Consider the following 17833-nt stretch of genomic DNA (forward strand, 5'->3'; position numbering starts at 1 on the left):
ATTTTTGTACATGTTTGATAGGATACATATTTTTGAATACTTAAAAACTAGGGAAAAACAGGGCATAAAAGCCTTTTCTTAATTTAAACTTAAACTGAGCATGTGCAGACTTACCAATATAGGAGCCATCTTTATGTCTACCTTGACCTATAAAACTGCCTTCTGGTATTGGCGATGTGGATGATGATTGGGCCCACGTACATTTGCGTGATGGTGTTGACGTCGCGTAATTTGAATCCACCGAAGTTACATTTACACCCGTGTTCACATTACAGTTATTAATGTTATCTTCTGCAAAGCTCACTCGTGACTGAGCTCGCTCAAGAGGCGGCGGCCCGGAGGACTTCTCAGGCTCAGTTTTATCCTTATCGTTGGCAATGACATCTTGTTTAGGTTGCTCCTCTTCAGTCTTTTTTAAGATGTCATCTTCTTCTATTGCACATTCTTCTGGTATAACCTCTCTAGCAGTTTGTACTTGTGTATGCTCATTGCTGAAACCTGTGTCTACTTCCAGAGGAGCTAGATCTATAGGTGTCATTTTGTTATGCATTTCAAGTTGACTTTTACTAAGGGGTGATACTATTATTGTGGAGGGTGCATTCAGTAGCTCAGCTGTTGATGATAATGTTCTTGAACCTTCACCTTTGCGAGGCGTCTCATCTAAGTTACCTGTGGACGGCTTGTTCTCATCTGAATTTCTTGAGGAGAGTCGTCGCTCTCGTGGTCCTAAACTGTTACGTTTTTCATTTCCAGTTAGGTTGAATACTTCATCTTTATCTATTAGGTGTAGATCCCCCGTAGAAGAGCACGGACTAAGAGAGCCTGGGATACTATGTATATTCACTTCCATGCTGGTAATGCTGCCAGGGGGAGTTGCTCCTTGGCTTATTTTCCTATCAGACATCGGACTTCCGAGAGGAGACACTGATGGAGGTGTACGTAGTAGTTCGTTAGTGCACGCACTATCCGGTCGACTGAAGGAAAGTCTATCTCCACTCAGGACGTTTAGTTTCTGAGCCTCTCGTAGTAACTCAGTCGTTGAGGGTCTGACAAAAAAAAATTGAGATACAATGAAAAATAAAATTTCATAATTAATGTCCTTTTTTAAATGTGCGATAAAATATATTAAACAACTTAATGTTCTCTCCCCTCACCCCACACTTCCACAGCATATCTTTAAAGAACAAAGTGTTACGATACCTTTCTTGTGGACCAGAGATTTGCAGCTGCTTCAATGCATGTGAGATTTCAGATTCATTTTTCCCAAAGGGACTGTCATCTGGAAATCAAGTAACCATGATTAAAATTAACCTAAAACTATGACATCATAATCTTTTATTTCTAGTCTAACCTTTTGTCATGTTACTTGTTTTTGTAATGTTAACTTTTTGTTTGAACATTTAACATTGTCTAAAAATCAACATACAGTATTTATGATCTTTATAATAACAATTAAGTTTACCTTCTTCATGTCTGGATTGCCTGCTATGTCCCCTAGAGCTGGCAGGCTGGAAGACTACTCCTCCACCACCGGGGTCATCATCATCATCAAATGGGGGTAGTGGCATAGAGCCATCATCAATGATATCCAGATGATCATAGAATTCTGGAATCAAGTGGGTGATGTGCTGGGGAAGGTAAACGAAGGCAAGCACTGTAATTAATAAGGAATGTTTCATACTGTGAACGAATTAATTGGATATAAAATAACAATAATAATCAATCAATCAATCTATCCATCCATCCAGTACTTGTGAGTTAAGAGATTGCACTTCCACAGCATGGCACACCAACAATATCTTCAGGGGTGTAAAAAATATGGCACCTTAAAACAGGGGCTGCGCCTGGAAATCCCCGAAGAGTGGTCAAGCTCCCCGACAAGGGTGCCACGCCCATCCCCGTTGGGGAAGCCTAGTCCCCTGGTCTGAAAAAAAATAAATTTGTCAGGGAAAAGATAATCAATTTTTGTGTTAATTATGGGATTCGTTAATTAAAAAGGATAATTTTATAGAAAGGGGGTTGTCGGAGGTTCCAGTCCCCCGTCAGGGAAGAGCTGCCGCACCAATGCAACCCATACAATCGGGATAGTACATATGATAGCACTGCTCGCACTAAACAGTTTCTAATCCCTAAAATTTGACTGCTTAGTAATAAGGCATTCTTGAATTGTACCTTTTTTTATTTTTCCCCAACGACCTTGCTGGAAATTCCCCAACAGGGGGTACAAGCAGGGGGTGCAGAAGTCCCCGATGGGGGTCCTTTACCCCTGGACCCTCTGCTAGCACCGTCCCTGGTTTAAAAATCACACTCTTTCAATCTAGAAAAAAAACCCAGACTACTGTGGCCATGTTTTTGGGTAGGATGATGTTTACATTGCTTTGATATTTAACACCATTTTAAAACTATTTACTGGCTTATTGGATTGGTTCAACTTACTTTGCCAACAAGTTTATCCTTCGACAAGCCAAAGAGCATGAGAGAGAAGTTGTGGTTAACGCTATGAATGGTACCATCAGGGAGGAAACTCAACATGCCACTGATGTTGGCAAATACCCAGATGGTTGCTTGGTAACACTGCAATTGTGATGATGATGATGACTGGTTTTCTAAAATATACAAGTAAACAATGTGCTAAATCTGTCTCTTATACACATCTAGATGTGTATAAGAGACAGGGATCAGCTGGGTCTTTCCAATCCTTTTAAAATCCTGTCACTCTCAATTGACAGGACATACCTCCACTCACTAACCATCATAATGTGACTTTATAAGAGCAGTATGTGTATATTTGTCTCATGAAAGCGATTGCCACTTTAACTGTAACAGTGATTTCACAGCCTCTATGACAGCACATCACATAAAAGTCTTTCCTTTTGATTGCAAAGCAAAATCAGAGTCAACATAACAGAAAATAAAATTGACAGTTGGCACCACATGAGTGAAAATGCCAATTAGAAAATGGATAACCAAACCAACACTGTTAAATATAATACAGGTCTCCCTCTAATTAAAGACCCCTCCAATTAAGACCACCTCCAATTAAAGACCATTTTTCTGTTTTCAGTTTGTGTGTTGATAGATACGTAGTGATTGTAAAGTTTGATGATCAAATTTTCAAAATTATCCAATTGAGCTTAAATTTACCAGGAATGATCTGACTGGGTTCATGTTCTATTAAAGAGTTTCCCATCCTTATTATTCTAAGTAGAGACCAAAGCTGTTGAGGAAGACCTGTACAGGTATATATTAATATCACACTTACCTGAAGTTGATGAGAATTCCTGGCTGTTTTTAAGTGAAGCCTGTGCTTTGGCTGCTTCTACCACATCAGGCAGGGGTAGCGATGTGGGAATAGGCTTAACAAGAGCACTCAGTGGGAATGTTGAACCGTCTTTAGTCCTTCCAGTCAAACGCTGTTTTTTCACCTCCTATATATATTAACATCAGAATTAGAAATACCAGTTTCTATAATTAAATATATATTATACATATATGCTGGGATTTTTGTTCATAATATATATGAGTGTTATTCGCATTATCATATTTCATGATACTTTATATCATAAAAATGAGAATTGAATTTTTTATCATTTGCCAACAGTCATTTAGATATAATGTTTCATAAGCATAATATTTTAAAACATATTTTTGCATAATGGATAATAGAAATGAGATGAAGCAAGGAATAGAAACAGTGACATGCACATGATTAAAATTATTTTTGACAAAGAGGAGCAGCTAATGATGAAATTTAATTCACTTAGTTTCTGATAATGTACACACCTGAGGCAATTTATCACCAGTATCAGGTAAAACAAAGGAGGGAACAAGCTGCTTAATGTTCATTCCAATTAGCTCAGAATCAGAGGCATAACCATGAAGGTAGGCTAGCTGACCATCAGCCGACAGAATACAGCCCTATAAAAAGACAAAGGTAAAAATTATTAACTGCTGAAGAAAGACAGTGCAAAAAATCATTCCACTGTGAATTTGAGTACTTGAAAATGAGCCTATTGAAATCTGTTATTCTGAATATGATCAGGAATAATTCTAGGGAATGAAGAGGCAAATTGATTAGGTATCCGATGACCATCTATATAAAGTTCATGTAGCTTCCAGTATGCATTTAAATTAATATAAATAGCAATGAATTGGTCACTTCTTTATTACATGCATAAGAAATGCTCCCCAGAGAGGGAAGAAGGATGTAGATTATCGTATGATTCATTCTGTATCCAATGACATTAATAACAATGTTTGGCCTTTAGCGCTTTCCACATCTTAACTGTTTGGAAAAAGCTTCAAGTTATTTTCCTTGGTTCTTCGAAATAGTAGCAATTGTACGACCTCCTCCACCCCCTGAGGAGGTACTCCCTGTCGACTTGCATAAATTTTCAGGATACTCTACAGTACGACAAATACAATAAACATAGAATATTCACATCCTATTATCATATACTTTTCTCAATGGAGACAAACACAGATAAAGAACATGCACTTGGGTTTCATTTTACAATACTAATCATATTATTTTATATCATTTACTTAACTTTATTTATTTTCAAATTTGATTTTTTTAATTTAATTTTTTTTATTGTATTTTCTATTTTGAAAAACTATAATTTATTATCTCATTTATTTTTAAAAATTTATTTATTATTATTATTATGTTTTTTTAAATTGTTATTATTTATTATTATCATTATTATTATTTTATTTTTGCTAGTCTCAAGCTTTGTTCTTTTTCTGTGACTCAGACACATTTAATCATTTGATGGCAACATCGGGCCTGTTTTCAGATAGAAAAAAAAATGAAATGATGGATACTTACAGAAGCATCAAATGACACCAATGCAGATGCTCTGTCTACTGGTTCCAGTACAACCAAGCATCTAGGCTCTTCATCATCAGTGATCTTCTTAATCCATACAGAGACTGGTAACACAAGACCATTGCAATCTATGGCATCCATCTTGGGAAAAAAAGGAAATATACAATCAAACAAAATTTATGAGCATATTTTATATCTTTTTTCCAATTGTGATAAATTCTGATGTACGTAAAACTGTACCTATGTCCATTTGCTTTATAAGCAAGCAGCACCAAGCTAAATATCCATTTTAAATACCTTTCTTAGCCAGATTGCCAAACGGTGTATACATAAAGGTATACTTTATTAAATAAAATACCAACGGCAGCCGTGAGGTTGAAAAGTGCCATTGCACATCAAAAACATAGCAATTATTAATTAAAAATGTTAAAATAAAAAAAAAATTATTGATTAAATGACTTATTCAAAAGTCTAATCAAATATGGTATAGGTGAGGATTTGAATCTTTTAGTTCGATCAAATGGAATACCTAGTAGAGGTTTACATGTCGACCTCGGGTTTCTGCCCACCTCACAGGCAAGAGAAAGTATGCTCCTAAATGTGTCCAATTTAAGGATTCTTTTGCCGAACTCGAGTTGAAGTGTCTCTCTCTTGCTTGCAAGAGAGGGCAGACCTGATATACTAAGAGTGGTTTCATACAGTATGTTACTGTATGTACTGTAGTTAATACCATAAATGATGCGAAGAGCTCTCTTTTGAACTCTCTCTCTATTGACATAGATCGATTGCTCGTAAATAGACTGTGCCACACAGGACAAGCATATTCTACAATGGGCCGTATGTAGCAAATGTTCACTTGTAACATATCTCTAGGAGGGGCTGTTGCTGAATGTGTAAAGGCAGTGGCAAGCTTTAGTTACATTATAATGTATACAATATGTAATTCCCAAGAAAGACTATCTTGTAAGGTGACCCCTAACAGTTTAATATGATTAATACACCTCAGACCATGTCTGTTTAGAGAGCAAATAGGAGGAGGACATTCCGACTTTAAGGAAAGAAAATCTCATAACACTTCACTTAGAGAGTTTTGGAATGACCCCATTTTCCAGGCACCAATAAAAATCAAGTTTCTAAAATACTCGCATTGATTGCATCTCATTTTCTTTAACTACTTCACTAATTGTGAGGAAAAGTACCCTCATTCAAAGCAGAGTTGAAAATGCGTATGTACTATTATATATACTGTAAATGCACATGACTCATTTGTGTATATTTATTGTACTTTTTTAAAATTTCATCTTCATTCAAAAATCGAATTAGCAGTGGTGGACTGAATTTTGGCAATTTTTTACAAAACACTTATAAATACAAATCCCAAAAATGATCAAAATATTGGATGCAGTTAATATCAGAGTGATTATATCAAATTATTAATAGAAGTTAATACCAAACTCAGAATTCTGTACCTGTAAGATATACATAGTTAAACTTTAACAGTATGGCAACAGCAGTACCTGTCAATATTTGTCTGTGGCCAGTAATTGATATATTAACTGACCATTAGGAGTATTACAACTCGTTATGACTTGTTAATGGTTAGTGAATAGCAGCTGTACTAACTCCATTAGAAACACCACTGTCATTAGCAAAATTACATAGGAACCAGATTCATTGCCTCTTGAACAGAAAACATGTTTTTTTCTAACCCTAATGCCTACTATACCCATATGTCCGTCCTATTCTAGGTCAATCAGTCTCCCGCCTTTATTCCTCTCTACTATTTTCTTTCCCCAATCATATCAGTCATTCCCTTTTCCCCATTTCAAATCTTCCAGCTCTCTACCTTATCCATCATTCCATCTGTGCCTTATTCCTTTCCATTAGTTTCCTAAACTAATCTCATCAGTCTCTCTGAACTCTATAAAAGAAGACACACATACCTAATTAATACTTATTTCTTCCTCAAACACTTTTAGCAACATATAGTTTGTTTACAACTATTTTGGTGAGGATGTAAACCTACATTTGCTATATTATGCAGTTACAGAAAAAATTGGATTATTTAAAATATAACAGTTTGTAGTTAAAACATAGCCTTCTCACAGGCCTTGCTCATCATGTAAGCAACCAACAAATAAAGTTCAGTAGCATTAAAAAAAAAACCTTCATAATTTTAATTTAAACATAGAAAATCATATTTTCTAAAGAATTTGGAAGCTGTAGAATGCTTTAAGTCCAAAATAATAAATTTTATGGAATTTAGACTATTGTGCATTTGATATGATTATTAAAATACCCATCTGATCCACCAAGTCCATGATTTCAGATTCAGGGATACAAATGTATGCTTAATTCTTTTTGAAACATAGGAGGCATATTATAATTATGGGAGAACTTGGGCCTCAAATATACTGTTTGATCTATGTATTTCAGTAAATTTGTGCAAAATCATGGTTAAAAAAAACTTGAATAAAAAAAAAATTAAAAGATTATGTTACTCAGTGAGTTATTTCACGCTTGACTGGTAATGACAGTCAACGGGTCTTGAAGCTGCTTTTTAACTATCAGTCACATTTGAATAATTATCTAGTTTAAACTGGAAAACTTAATTCTGCTATGCAAAAATTCCTCCCACTCTTCAGAAAGATGTAATAAATTCTTTGAAGTGTAAAACAAGCCTTATCCGAGAAGACTTGGTTCTACCAACTGAACCATGGGGCTTAGAGCAGCTTGAACCAGTGCCAAAATTAATGCTGTAGTTAGTGGTGCCCAAACTGACCTCTTGTCTATTGTACTCGCCCATAAATTATATATGACACAGGCCATACATACAATTGCTTTGACAACAACAAAAACTTGAAAAATATTAGCAAAATGAAGAGCCTCTCCCTACATGCTACTTAAGACAGTTAAAGTAACTACAGTATAACTCTTTAATAACTAAATTTACATTTCTTTTGTTTTATATTGGTTTCAAAATTTTATAATCAATTAGGAAAGAAGTTGTTTCTATAAATCTACTAGCAATACTGTAATGACAGCAAGGCAATAACACACATCGATGCAAGAGGCAAACAGATCCATCATTATTATTTACTTAATCCAAGCCTTAATTGGATATGCCGATGGCATCCATATTTTGACAAAACTCCACATAAAAAGCACAGCATAAATGATAATTGTCTACAAATAACAAGATCAACGTGTATTGCTTGCTTCTAATTGGTTCAACTTGTCATCTGTGAGCTAAATGATTTGAAAAAAAAAAATGTAATTCCTTACTTTGTATTCATGTTTACTAAGCTTTTTCAATTAATTATTAGAATGAGAAATAAATTTCCTCACCGACTAATAAATGCTTACATATACAGTCCTTTCCTGTACTGTATTTTTTTGCATGACTCTTAAATTGGCAACTGTATAAATTTTAAGATTTTTTAGTAAAAGATCTATAAACCGGTGAAAGCATTTTTTCCCCTCAATTGAGTTTATTCTGATCCTTTAAAATGAGCTTTTCAATTTTTTTTAGAGTTTTAAATATTTTATGACAGCATACTAGGCTTTAACATGTCTTAAATGTTTGCATTTTATCAAATCCAATCATTGTCATTGTTGTCATCACAGTCAATATCCAGTGGCAGATCCAGGAATTTGAAAAAGAGGGGGATAGAGAAGGACACAGATGCAGAGGGGGGAATACAACAACTCAAATCTACCATGGTTGGGGCTAGAAATTTTTGACTATGGCACCTAAATAAATGACTGGAAACTGGTCTCTCAGGCTTAAAATCTGAATATATTTTACTTTTACCTCTATTTTTTTATTTTGAAAAATTTAGGGGGAGAGGTCGACTTGAATTCACCACTGATATCAACACTGTGGCATAAAAACCTATGAACTCTCACTCCCAGACCTTAATGGAAAAAAACATCAAAATACGCCCTTAAAAATATGCCCTTAGAGCATAAAATCTTTAAAGCAGATACAGGCTTTAACTGTTTATGGTGATTAATGGAGAAAAAAATACATTCAGTAAAATAGATCAACAAATAAATAAGGGTAGTAGAGCTCAAATCACATTCACCAATTACAATATACAGTATTAAATTTAGTTTCAATTTCCGTATGTTAGCTTCTAAAAATATATATCTGAAAAATCTGTTTTTCTTCTATTTATTATGAACTTATAATGTACTGTTAGTCAATTAAAAAAGCTCATTGATTGAAATTCAAGAAGCATCTGGTATTTTATATGCCTAATAAATGTGTATCGTCAGCAAAATATATTCATCAATAATGGTTACTGTGGCTGTACTTCAATCGTTTACATTTTGTCTTGACATGAACTGGTTTCCTGTCATGTGAGCTTATTTGCTACGAGCCATTGACAGTTGACTTAACAGCTCATTATTTGATATGTAAAAATCTTCTTGTATATACGTACACGAGTAAATAATATTGTTTACATACAAAAAAACAATAGTGAATCCAATGTTAATCCCCCTGTAGTACATCTTAGTACTATATATAAAGATATTCTTTATTCAATAAAATACCAACGGCAGCTGTGAGGCTGAAAAGTGACATTGTACATCAAAAACATAGAAATTATTAATTATGTTAAAATAAAAAAAGCCATACATCTAGGCAAGAGTTCCTACCATCTGTCATAAATTCAACATTTAAACATACTATTATTGATTAAATGACTCATTCTAGTCTAGTCAAATATGGTATAGTTGAGGACTTGAATCTTTTAGTTTGACCAAATGGAATACCTAGCAGAACTTTACACGCCAACCTCCTCTACTATCATCACTACCATTATTAATATTACAATAGGTGAAAAAGAAAAAAAATCATTGTGTTGTAATACAGTACAACAAAAACAAAAATAAACATAATTTTGAGTCCTTATTATCGAAATCATCACGTTAATGAGCAATCAGTCTGGGCTCACACTAACCAATCACCAAGTCACCAAGTTTCTGCATGCTAAAAAATATGAGACTCCTTTTACTCCATTGGCAAAAGCAAAATTTATTTTGAATAAGCTTACTCTTGAAAATACCTGCTCTGAGTCTAAATGACATGCATTACTTTGTTTGAAAGTCAGATATGTTTTTTTTTTTTGTAGTCTGCAAAGCTAGACATTTATGTGAGAATATTTGAATTTGTGATACTACACTCTGTCCTCACTTTGATTTGACAAACTGTATGTGTGATATCATAAATCACATATATGAGTCAAATCAAAGGTATTGATAGTGTGGGCCTTTAACAGGGGTGGATTTAGGGAGGGGGTTGGGCCCCCTTTTGAAAAGTAAAAAAAAAAAAAAGGAAAAGAAAAAAAAAACAAAGAAAAAGTTATTTTCGAGTGTCTAGAAAACAAAAATTTCATGGGCCATGCCCCTGGACTCATTCGGGTAGTGTTGTCTTGAACAACCCTATTTTGGTTCCCCTTCTGGATCTGCCCCTGTTTAACTATATTGAATTAAAAGCAAAAAATATACAAGAATTGACACAATATCTATCAACTTACCACTTTTCCCGATACCATCACAACCTTCCCAGACGTCTCTATGTGTTCTTCTACTAGGGCACTCTGCCTTTTATTATTTGGTGCGCTCAGAAGGTCGGATAGTTTGATACCTACAAGCTCCTCCGTACTGAAGCCGAACAGTTCCGATGACATACTATTGGCAATGAGGATCTATTGTGTATTCGAAAGTAAAACCATATAGTAGTTAATGTTCATGTACAATTAGCTTGTTACTAAGGCACGCCATTTTATATTTAACAAATTTTAAGTTTAAAATAAAACTAAAGTCATATCTTCCCAATTACCATAAAGGAGATTTTATTATAGTGGTAAACAAAATAAAGAAAAACATTCTTTTTTTATGAAATTTATGATTGTGGATGTGCACATGAAAAAAAAAAATTCTAATCCATCATTTTTGGCAGGTAAAGGGTTTACAAAACAAGTCTCACTTAATATTTTTCCTAATTATTAGTTTAAAAAATTCATCACCATTTTCTAACGCTGTTTATATTTCTAGTAATCGGAGTGACCATACAAACCTTAGATGACTTTGCGTCTATGGTTAAAACAGCTTTGTTTGGGTTGTACACTGTTGTTGGAAAACTCATTCCACATTGACCACCGCCAATAAAGTTGTAGAATGACCATGACTGACCCATTGACTGGCTCAAGTCTGGGGCAGGAGAGGGTGCAAATGACCCTTTTGAATAGCCAGGTGTGTAACTGAAGCTGTGTAGACCATCAGCTGAGGTGGCGAGAAGAAAAAGAGATTAATTCCTTGAGAGAGTTTGGTTTACAATATTATATGGTTCTATGTCGTTAATAATTCTATTACGGTATAAGCCCCTTTCAACACAACATTTTATGTGACTCCTGGATATAAGAAGGCCTTGGTAGTCCACGGCTAGGCCTACATAACATCTTTATGGTAAATTTTAATGCAACTTATTTCAAATACAGTACAGTAGATCATTTCTCTTTCATAAAATTTATTGTTAAATTATTATAATTTTTACTTTATCTTACTTGCTTAAAGTGCATAGGTGCATATACAATATGTGCTATATGAATATAACATCATTATTAATATTTCATAGAAAAATAGTGTAAAAAACCTATTTAAATCCTCAGGGGTGGGCTTATAAATAGGCGGAGCATTTTGCATGTTATTTTTGCAATATTAAATGTTAGGGGTGAGCTTTCACAGATGAGTATACTGTACCCAGACAAAATGCAGCAATGTTAAATTTCATTTATTGAATATCTTCGCAATAATTTTACAAATTAACAAAAAAGTATGCAAATTGCAGGACATATAATTATGATAAAATAATGGGCTACTGGGTAGAAAAATCCCAATTATATAATAATTAGCCACTAAACAAACTTGACAAAAAAATTAATTAATGCGGGATCGATCGGGACAGCAGACGTGTGCGTTGATCATTGTGTTACCAATGCATCTGGTTTGTTCCAACTGCTTTCGTCCATATATGCTTTTACCATTTCTTTGTTTTAGCAACAACAGGCTTTTATACGCTTCAACGCAGCAGTTAGGCAGTATGACACAATAAACCGTTGAATGTTAACTCATTAAATATCTTTAAAATTAATAATGTTCCACTGATTGGATTTTTTCGGACTTTTAGTATGTTTTGTGTATATGCTATTAACAAATTCCGTAGAAATTATTTCTTTTCTAGGTTCACTATGATTTTGTCATAGATTGACTGGACTATTGGACACTGATAATTTAGTTAACATTGAAGATAATTTACCTTTAAAATTCTCCAATGTTATGTTAACATCTTGTTTCCTAGGTTCATCTCTGCGTACCTGTGACTTTTCAGTCACTGGAAACGTTTGGTTCAGCTCCAATGAGCTGCTCAGTTGAGTATCCACACCTAGTTCTGCTGCCCGATCCCTAATGAAAAACAGAAAGACAATCTTAAAATATATATTATTATATCTCTGCTGTGGTAAAATCCTACAGGCATAAAAAAAAAGTTTAATCTATCACCAATCAATGGTTCATGATTGCTCTATTAGCCTGGTTGTTGATTGATTGATTGATTGATTGATTGATTGTTGTGTAAATAATGATGTATTTCTTGGAGTCTTCCATTCTTCTGGTTTATTGTAGAATCACATACATAACTCATTCATTTTGATTTTTGATGACAAGTCTACAGATGCAGTAAATCATGCAAGTAATCAGTGTTTATACATCAAAAGCAATCTAGTACATACAGTAACCATCAATAAACCATGCTATAAAAAGATATTCAGATCTATAAAAACTCCAATCAAATCATATATTCCCAATTAGTGTTTATAAATAAGTAAGGCGCATTCATAGCAATGTGCAAGATTGGGTCTAATTCCTTTCTATAACAAATGAATTAATATCAAAATATAAAAACATTGTAAATCAAGAGGATGGTTACACAATCAATAGAATTGATAACTTACTTCTTGCCATTCCTGATTCGGTCCAGCGGGGAGGGGTAAGATGGCGTACCAAATTGCTCCCATTCTTTTTGAATCCCACCAAATGATTTGGCAAATACTTGTGGGCCCCATGACCTTCCCTGAAAGGAAAACAAAATTAAATCAAGATACAGTAAAACAGTCAAGTACAGTACTTGAAAAACAAGAACCAAGATATAATGATAATCTGTGAAGATTTTCAGTATCAAATATAAAAATACTATATCAATTCTGCATACAGTGACAGACTGTAAGTCTATCTTAAGATTTAATATTTTATTCAATAATTTGGAGAGACATGTAATTTCAAGTGGCTTTGCAAAGGTTTAGAGCTTCATTACAATGTTTGCAAATACATTTAAACAAGCCATTGATCTATTTCCCCCACACTTCAATTTTTGTATTTCTCTAAACCGTGTTTAATACTTGTGGCTTATTATCTAAGTTAAATATAATGGTAATTTAGTTTTAGATGCTGATTATCTTTTTAAATTGTGTTTTTTTCTAATTCGGAATTTAAATAAACAATTTATTATTTGTAAATACAGTAATATTAGCTTCTCATCTGATAAGATTACATTCAAGATTAGATTACTAAATGCAATACTTAAAGTGATGCCAAATACCGTCATATTTCAAAAATTTTGTTATTTTTGCAGGCAAACTTGCATCACACATCTTGTGTCTGTGAGTGGGCGTGTGTGTGTGTGTGTGGGTGTGTGTGTGTGGTTGGGGGGAGGAGAGTGAGGTGTACCATTCCTAATTTTCATACACCTACAGTAAAGCCCTATTCTGACTATCAAATTTTATTTGACAAAAACATGTGACACACCTAAATATGGTCATGATGACATCACATCATGACTATATATAGGCATATCATTACCATAAATGGGCATACAATAGCCTTTTGACAAAGAAAATTTGATATTAATCTGAATTGGAGCATAAAATTGGCTTGAAATAAAATCAATAATTGATTAGCTTAGAGTAGATTTTAAATTATTAGTTTTCACTTGAAAACTAGAATGAAAAATACGTTTCCCCACCACTTAACACTGACATTAATATTGAAAAGTTTCTATATTTGTTTGCATAAGCCTACATTCTTTTAATGTTTTTAAATTTTAATATTTCCAGAAATTATAATGTATTGAAGCCCATGGTCATCCCCTATTAATCTATTGACCTCATGTATGCTATTTTTTTAATTGCAATGAAATATTCTTCTTTATTTTCTCCCCTGAAATAATGTACTCTGGCAGGATAATTTCTATATTTTTTTCACCCTCCACCAAAAAGTTATATTTTTTGACCTTGATCTGGTATACTTGACTGTGGATAAATATTTCTTTAAAGGGAAAAATGATGGGTTTCTATCAGGATTACTGTTTAATTTCTACTACCAACTGAGCTACTGTACAGAGGCTGCTGAAATACTACACTACACTCTTAAAATTTCAAAATAACAAGCAAGTAATTAAAAAGTAATATGTAGTGTATTTTTAAATATTGCTATAAATATACTACAATAACACTAGCCATGGACAAGCTATAATAATTTTTTGACAACTTTCTACAAAAACATATTGCATTCATTCTTATCAAATGAGATTCAGAATCAAAATACAATATATCGAATGCTATAAATACCTGTATAAAGCATTACAATAATACTGTCCACATGCATTGCTATAATACTTTTTTAGACAACTTTTTGCAAAAGCATAACACATATTGCATCATTCTCAAATGAGATTCAGAATCAATATATTGTCATAAGTTCAACAGTATTTAATTTACTTCAAGATTCATTATTTTAATATTTTATCACAAGTTATACACTTGAAAATTCATTATTTTTTTATGACTTGGCAAAATGTAATATTATGCAACTAATGTGTACTACTGTATATTTCAGGTCAACATAATCTACTATAATATTTCAAATTACTGTACTATGGATTGCAACATAAAGAGTGGGAGCAAGGCCATGGAATAACAACTCTGAGCAAAGCAATTAATTTCTTGCTATTTTAGGTAAAAGTAGTGTCTGAGGGGAAAATAGACATATTACTACAGTGTACTTATTACGTACTGTAGCCTATTCTTCGACGCCGTTATAATTAGTCAATACTAGATCGTTGATACTACACGATAATTAAGTGAAGGGTCTGATTCACAACAAAAACATTAACAAAATTACCAAATAAACGCAACAGTCACACGCAAGCAAAATCTATTTTTAGACAAGTTTTCTTCACACAATTTGAAATAAAATAAAAAAATGATCATAAATCATAATAAATCTTTGTATTTACTATAGTACATCAAGTGGTCTTCTTCAAGGAGGCTGTATTGAAAGAGTCGAGTGGCCGAGCGGTAAGGCAGGGGCACCGCTAGCTACAACCTTAACGTCGGTGCTGGTTCCAGCCGCTCCTCGCCCATGGTTCGGTTGGTAGAACAAAGTCTTCTCGGATAATGACTTAACCCTCTAGATACCGTCTTCGACTGTAGTCGAAATTGACCTCAAACCGAGAATTCCCATTTTTGACAGCAATCGAAATTTCGTGACTAAAAAATAGGTGGTTTTCAAATCGCTCCTGTTTTTATTTTAGCTCCAATACGTCAGAAATTTTGAACACGCATGCATGTTGCTTTTGTCTTTCGAAATCTGTGAAGAACTCACATGAGCTTATATAAAAATTTTTAGAAATATCAATTTGAAATCGTTATTAATTTCAAAAATTTTTTGAAATGGCCGCAGAAGATGTGTACACAGCTGAGCAAGCGATTGACCTGATTTTTTATTCAGACAGCGATGAAGGTGAATTTTTAGATGTGCGAGACTTAGACGTGCCTGTTAGCAATGATGACAGTGGGGCTTCAAGCAGCTCTGACGGCGGAGAGGTTCTTGATGAAGATGAGCTTAGGCCTAGAAATGTGAGGGTAGTCGACGCTTTTGAATGGAAAGATCGCGCTTATAGTTACGGATGGTTGGGTAAATAAATTATATAACTGTGTGGAATAGGAATGTTTCATATTTGTTTTTTTTTTGTTTTTTTTGGCTATAATTTATTTTTTTTTTCGGTTTTTGCTGACGATTTATATGTAGCATTTTTCTGTCATTTCTATTATATTATATATATATATATTATATTATATTATATTATGAAAAGAAATTCCCAAAAATATAAATTATACATCAAATGAAAGCTTATTCTATAAGCTTTCTTTGTTTTTAGAAACATTTTTCTGTATAATTTACAGAAAGTTCCCAAAAATCCATCAGAACGACGTATACTAAAAAAACACAAAAAACCTTGTTACACTGCAAAAGAATCCGGTATTCAAGGGTTTGCACTACAAAAGAATCCGGTATCCAGAGGGTTAAAATGGAGGTCCTGTGTGCTGGCTCATGTGCACTTTAAAGAACCCATTGCATCTTTTGGAAGAGTAGGGGGTTACCCCGATGTTATGGTTCATTTGAGCCCCTGTCATTGTGGAATGATGTGAACATGTATCTACTAAGAAGCACCTCTTTACGGCTGCTAGGTAGTCACAGACCACCCCCATACGCAATTCAGCACAATGGCACTGCAAGTTATGGGTTATTCTCCTACCTTTACCTTACATTTACCTTTCTTGCACACACGAATAACCAAACAAAATAAACAACTACCACCACATTGATAACTATACTTTAGAACTAAAATATGAATATGAAAAAGCAACTATCCTAAAAAAACTGACACTACAAAAACCAGTATTTATTTACAGTATGGTGAAAATTATTATACCAATATTAAATAATGATAACTCTTATGAGAATTGATGATAAAATAAAAAAGAAGATTAGAAATAATATTTAAAAATGTTCATTAGAACATGTAATAATAAAAATAACAATCAACATCTATAATAATAATAATATATTAATGCTTGCTGTACACCATGTAGATAGTTCTGAAAAGAACTGTTGCTGTTTGGTTCAGTTTTTTGCCTATGTGGTGTATTACCTCGCCATGCAAACCTTCAAACAATATTTTCTAATAATAATATGTAAATTAAACAATTATATTTATTTCAATAAGTTCATTTATAAATTCATTACAATATGATGATAATGATCACCATGGTGATAAAAGAGAATCCATATTAAATGACCTAACAAGTGATACCAATCCACAAGAATAGTGTTGAATATTTCATTGTATCAACAACACATCAGCAACTGAGACAGGAGTTAGGCAGAGAAGGTCTTAGCTCTAAATTTACTGTGCTAATAAGCTAACTTGTGCTGTAAAAGTATTGGGGCACAGTATATAAGGTCTTGCTTGCTTAAACTTCTGTCTCAGTTGCTGATGTGTTGTTGATACGACAAAATATTCAACACTATTCTTATGGATTGGTGGTATCAAGGTCATTTAATGCCAGTGGTGGACTGCCAAGGCAAGCAAGGTACTGTACATGCAGTGCATAACCTGGCTAAAACAAATTAAAAAAAAATATAGCAGTACAGTTTCTCTGTTTTATTTTAGCATTATAGTCAGAATCTTCTATATAAACCTTAATTTTTTGAGTGGAATACTACGGTTCATTGGAATAGCTAAGTTTTTCAATGTTTGTCCTACTTTGGTATCTAGGATAAGTCAGGCCTATCGCATTGTACTCTCAGCTGCTTAGAACTTCTGCATGGCAGGTTTTCAATATCATCTAATCACGTATTCAGGGAGTCAATGGAAGTCAGAGCATACCCTACAACGGTTAAATTTGCTATTGTGAAAACCGTGTGGTGGCCTCAGAATTTCCAATTTAACACTGGAAACGAAGCAGATGCTTTCAAGAGTATGTGCCCATGCTCTTCTTCTCACAAACCGGGACCTCCACTGTCGATCAGTATTCTATATATAGGTCTAATCTGAATAATTACAGTTTAAATAAATTTGCATACATGACCGGT

The 17833-nt window shown here is 33.7% G+C and overlaps 1 protein-coding gene across 1 annotated transcript in view; it reads right to left on the reverse strand.

Moving 5' to 3' along the window:
• The window catches only part of LOC117107821 (PAS domain-containing serine/threonine-protein kinase-like), a 39794-nt gene that overhangs the window by 10506 nt on the left and 11455 nt on the right, over positions 1 to 17833 (reverse strand). Inside the window, exons 3-14 of the mRNA XM_033249606.1 lie at positions 12853 to 12971; positions 12159 to 12304; positions 10920 to 11125; positions 10378 to 10548; positions 4832 to 4972; positions 3784 to 3918; positions 3259 to 3428; positions 2968 to 2977; positions 2437 to 2574; positions 1463 to 1628; positions 1201 to 1279; positions 115 to 1046 (exon numbers count right to left, since the gene is read on the reverse strand). Of these exons, the coding sequence (XP_033105497.1) occupies positions 115 to 1046; positions 1201 to 1279; positions 1463 to 1628; positions 2437 to 2574; positions 2968 to 2977; positions 3259 to 3428; positions 3784 to 3918; positions 4832 to 4972; positions 10378 to 10548; positions 10920 to 11125; positions 12159 to 12304; positions 12853 to 12971 (2413 nt within the window). The remainder of the gene's footprint in view (positions 1 to 114; positions 1047 to 1200; positions 1280 to 1462; positions 1629 to 2436; positions 2575 to 2967; positions 2978 to 3258; positions 3429 to 3783; positions 3919 to 4831; positions 4973 to 10377; positions 10549 to 10919; positions 11126 to 12158; positions 12305 to 12852; positions 12972 to 17833) is intronic.

This window comes from Anneissia japonica, unplaced genomic scaffold, assembly GCF_011630105.1.
Source record: "Anneissia japonica isolate Jap-2015-1 unplaced genomic scaffold, ASM1163010v1 scaffold287753_len344599_cov186, whole genome shotgun sequence".
NCBI lineage: Eukaryota > Metazoa > Echinodermata > Crinoidea > Comatulida > Comatulidae > Anneissia > Anneissia japonica.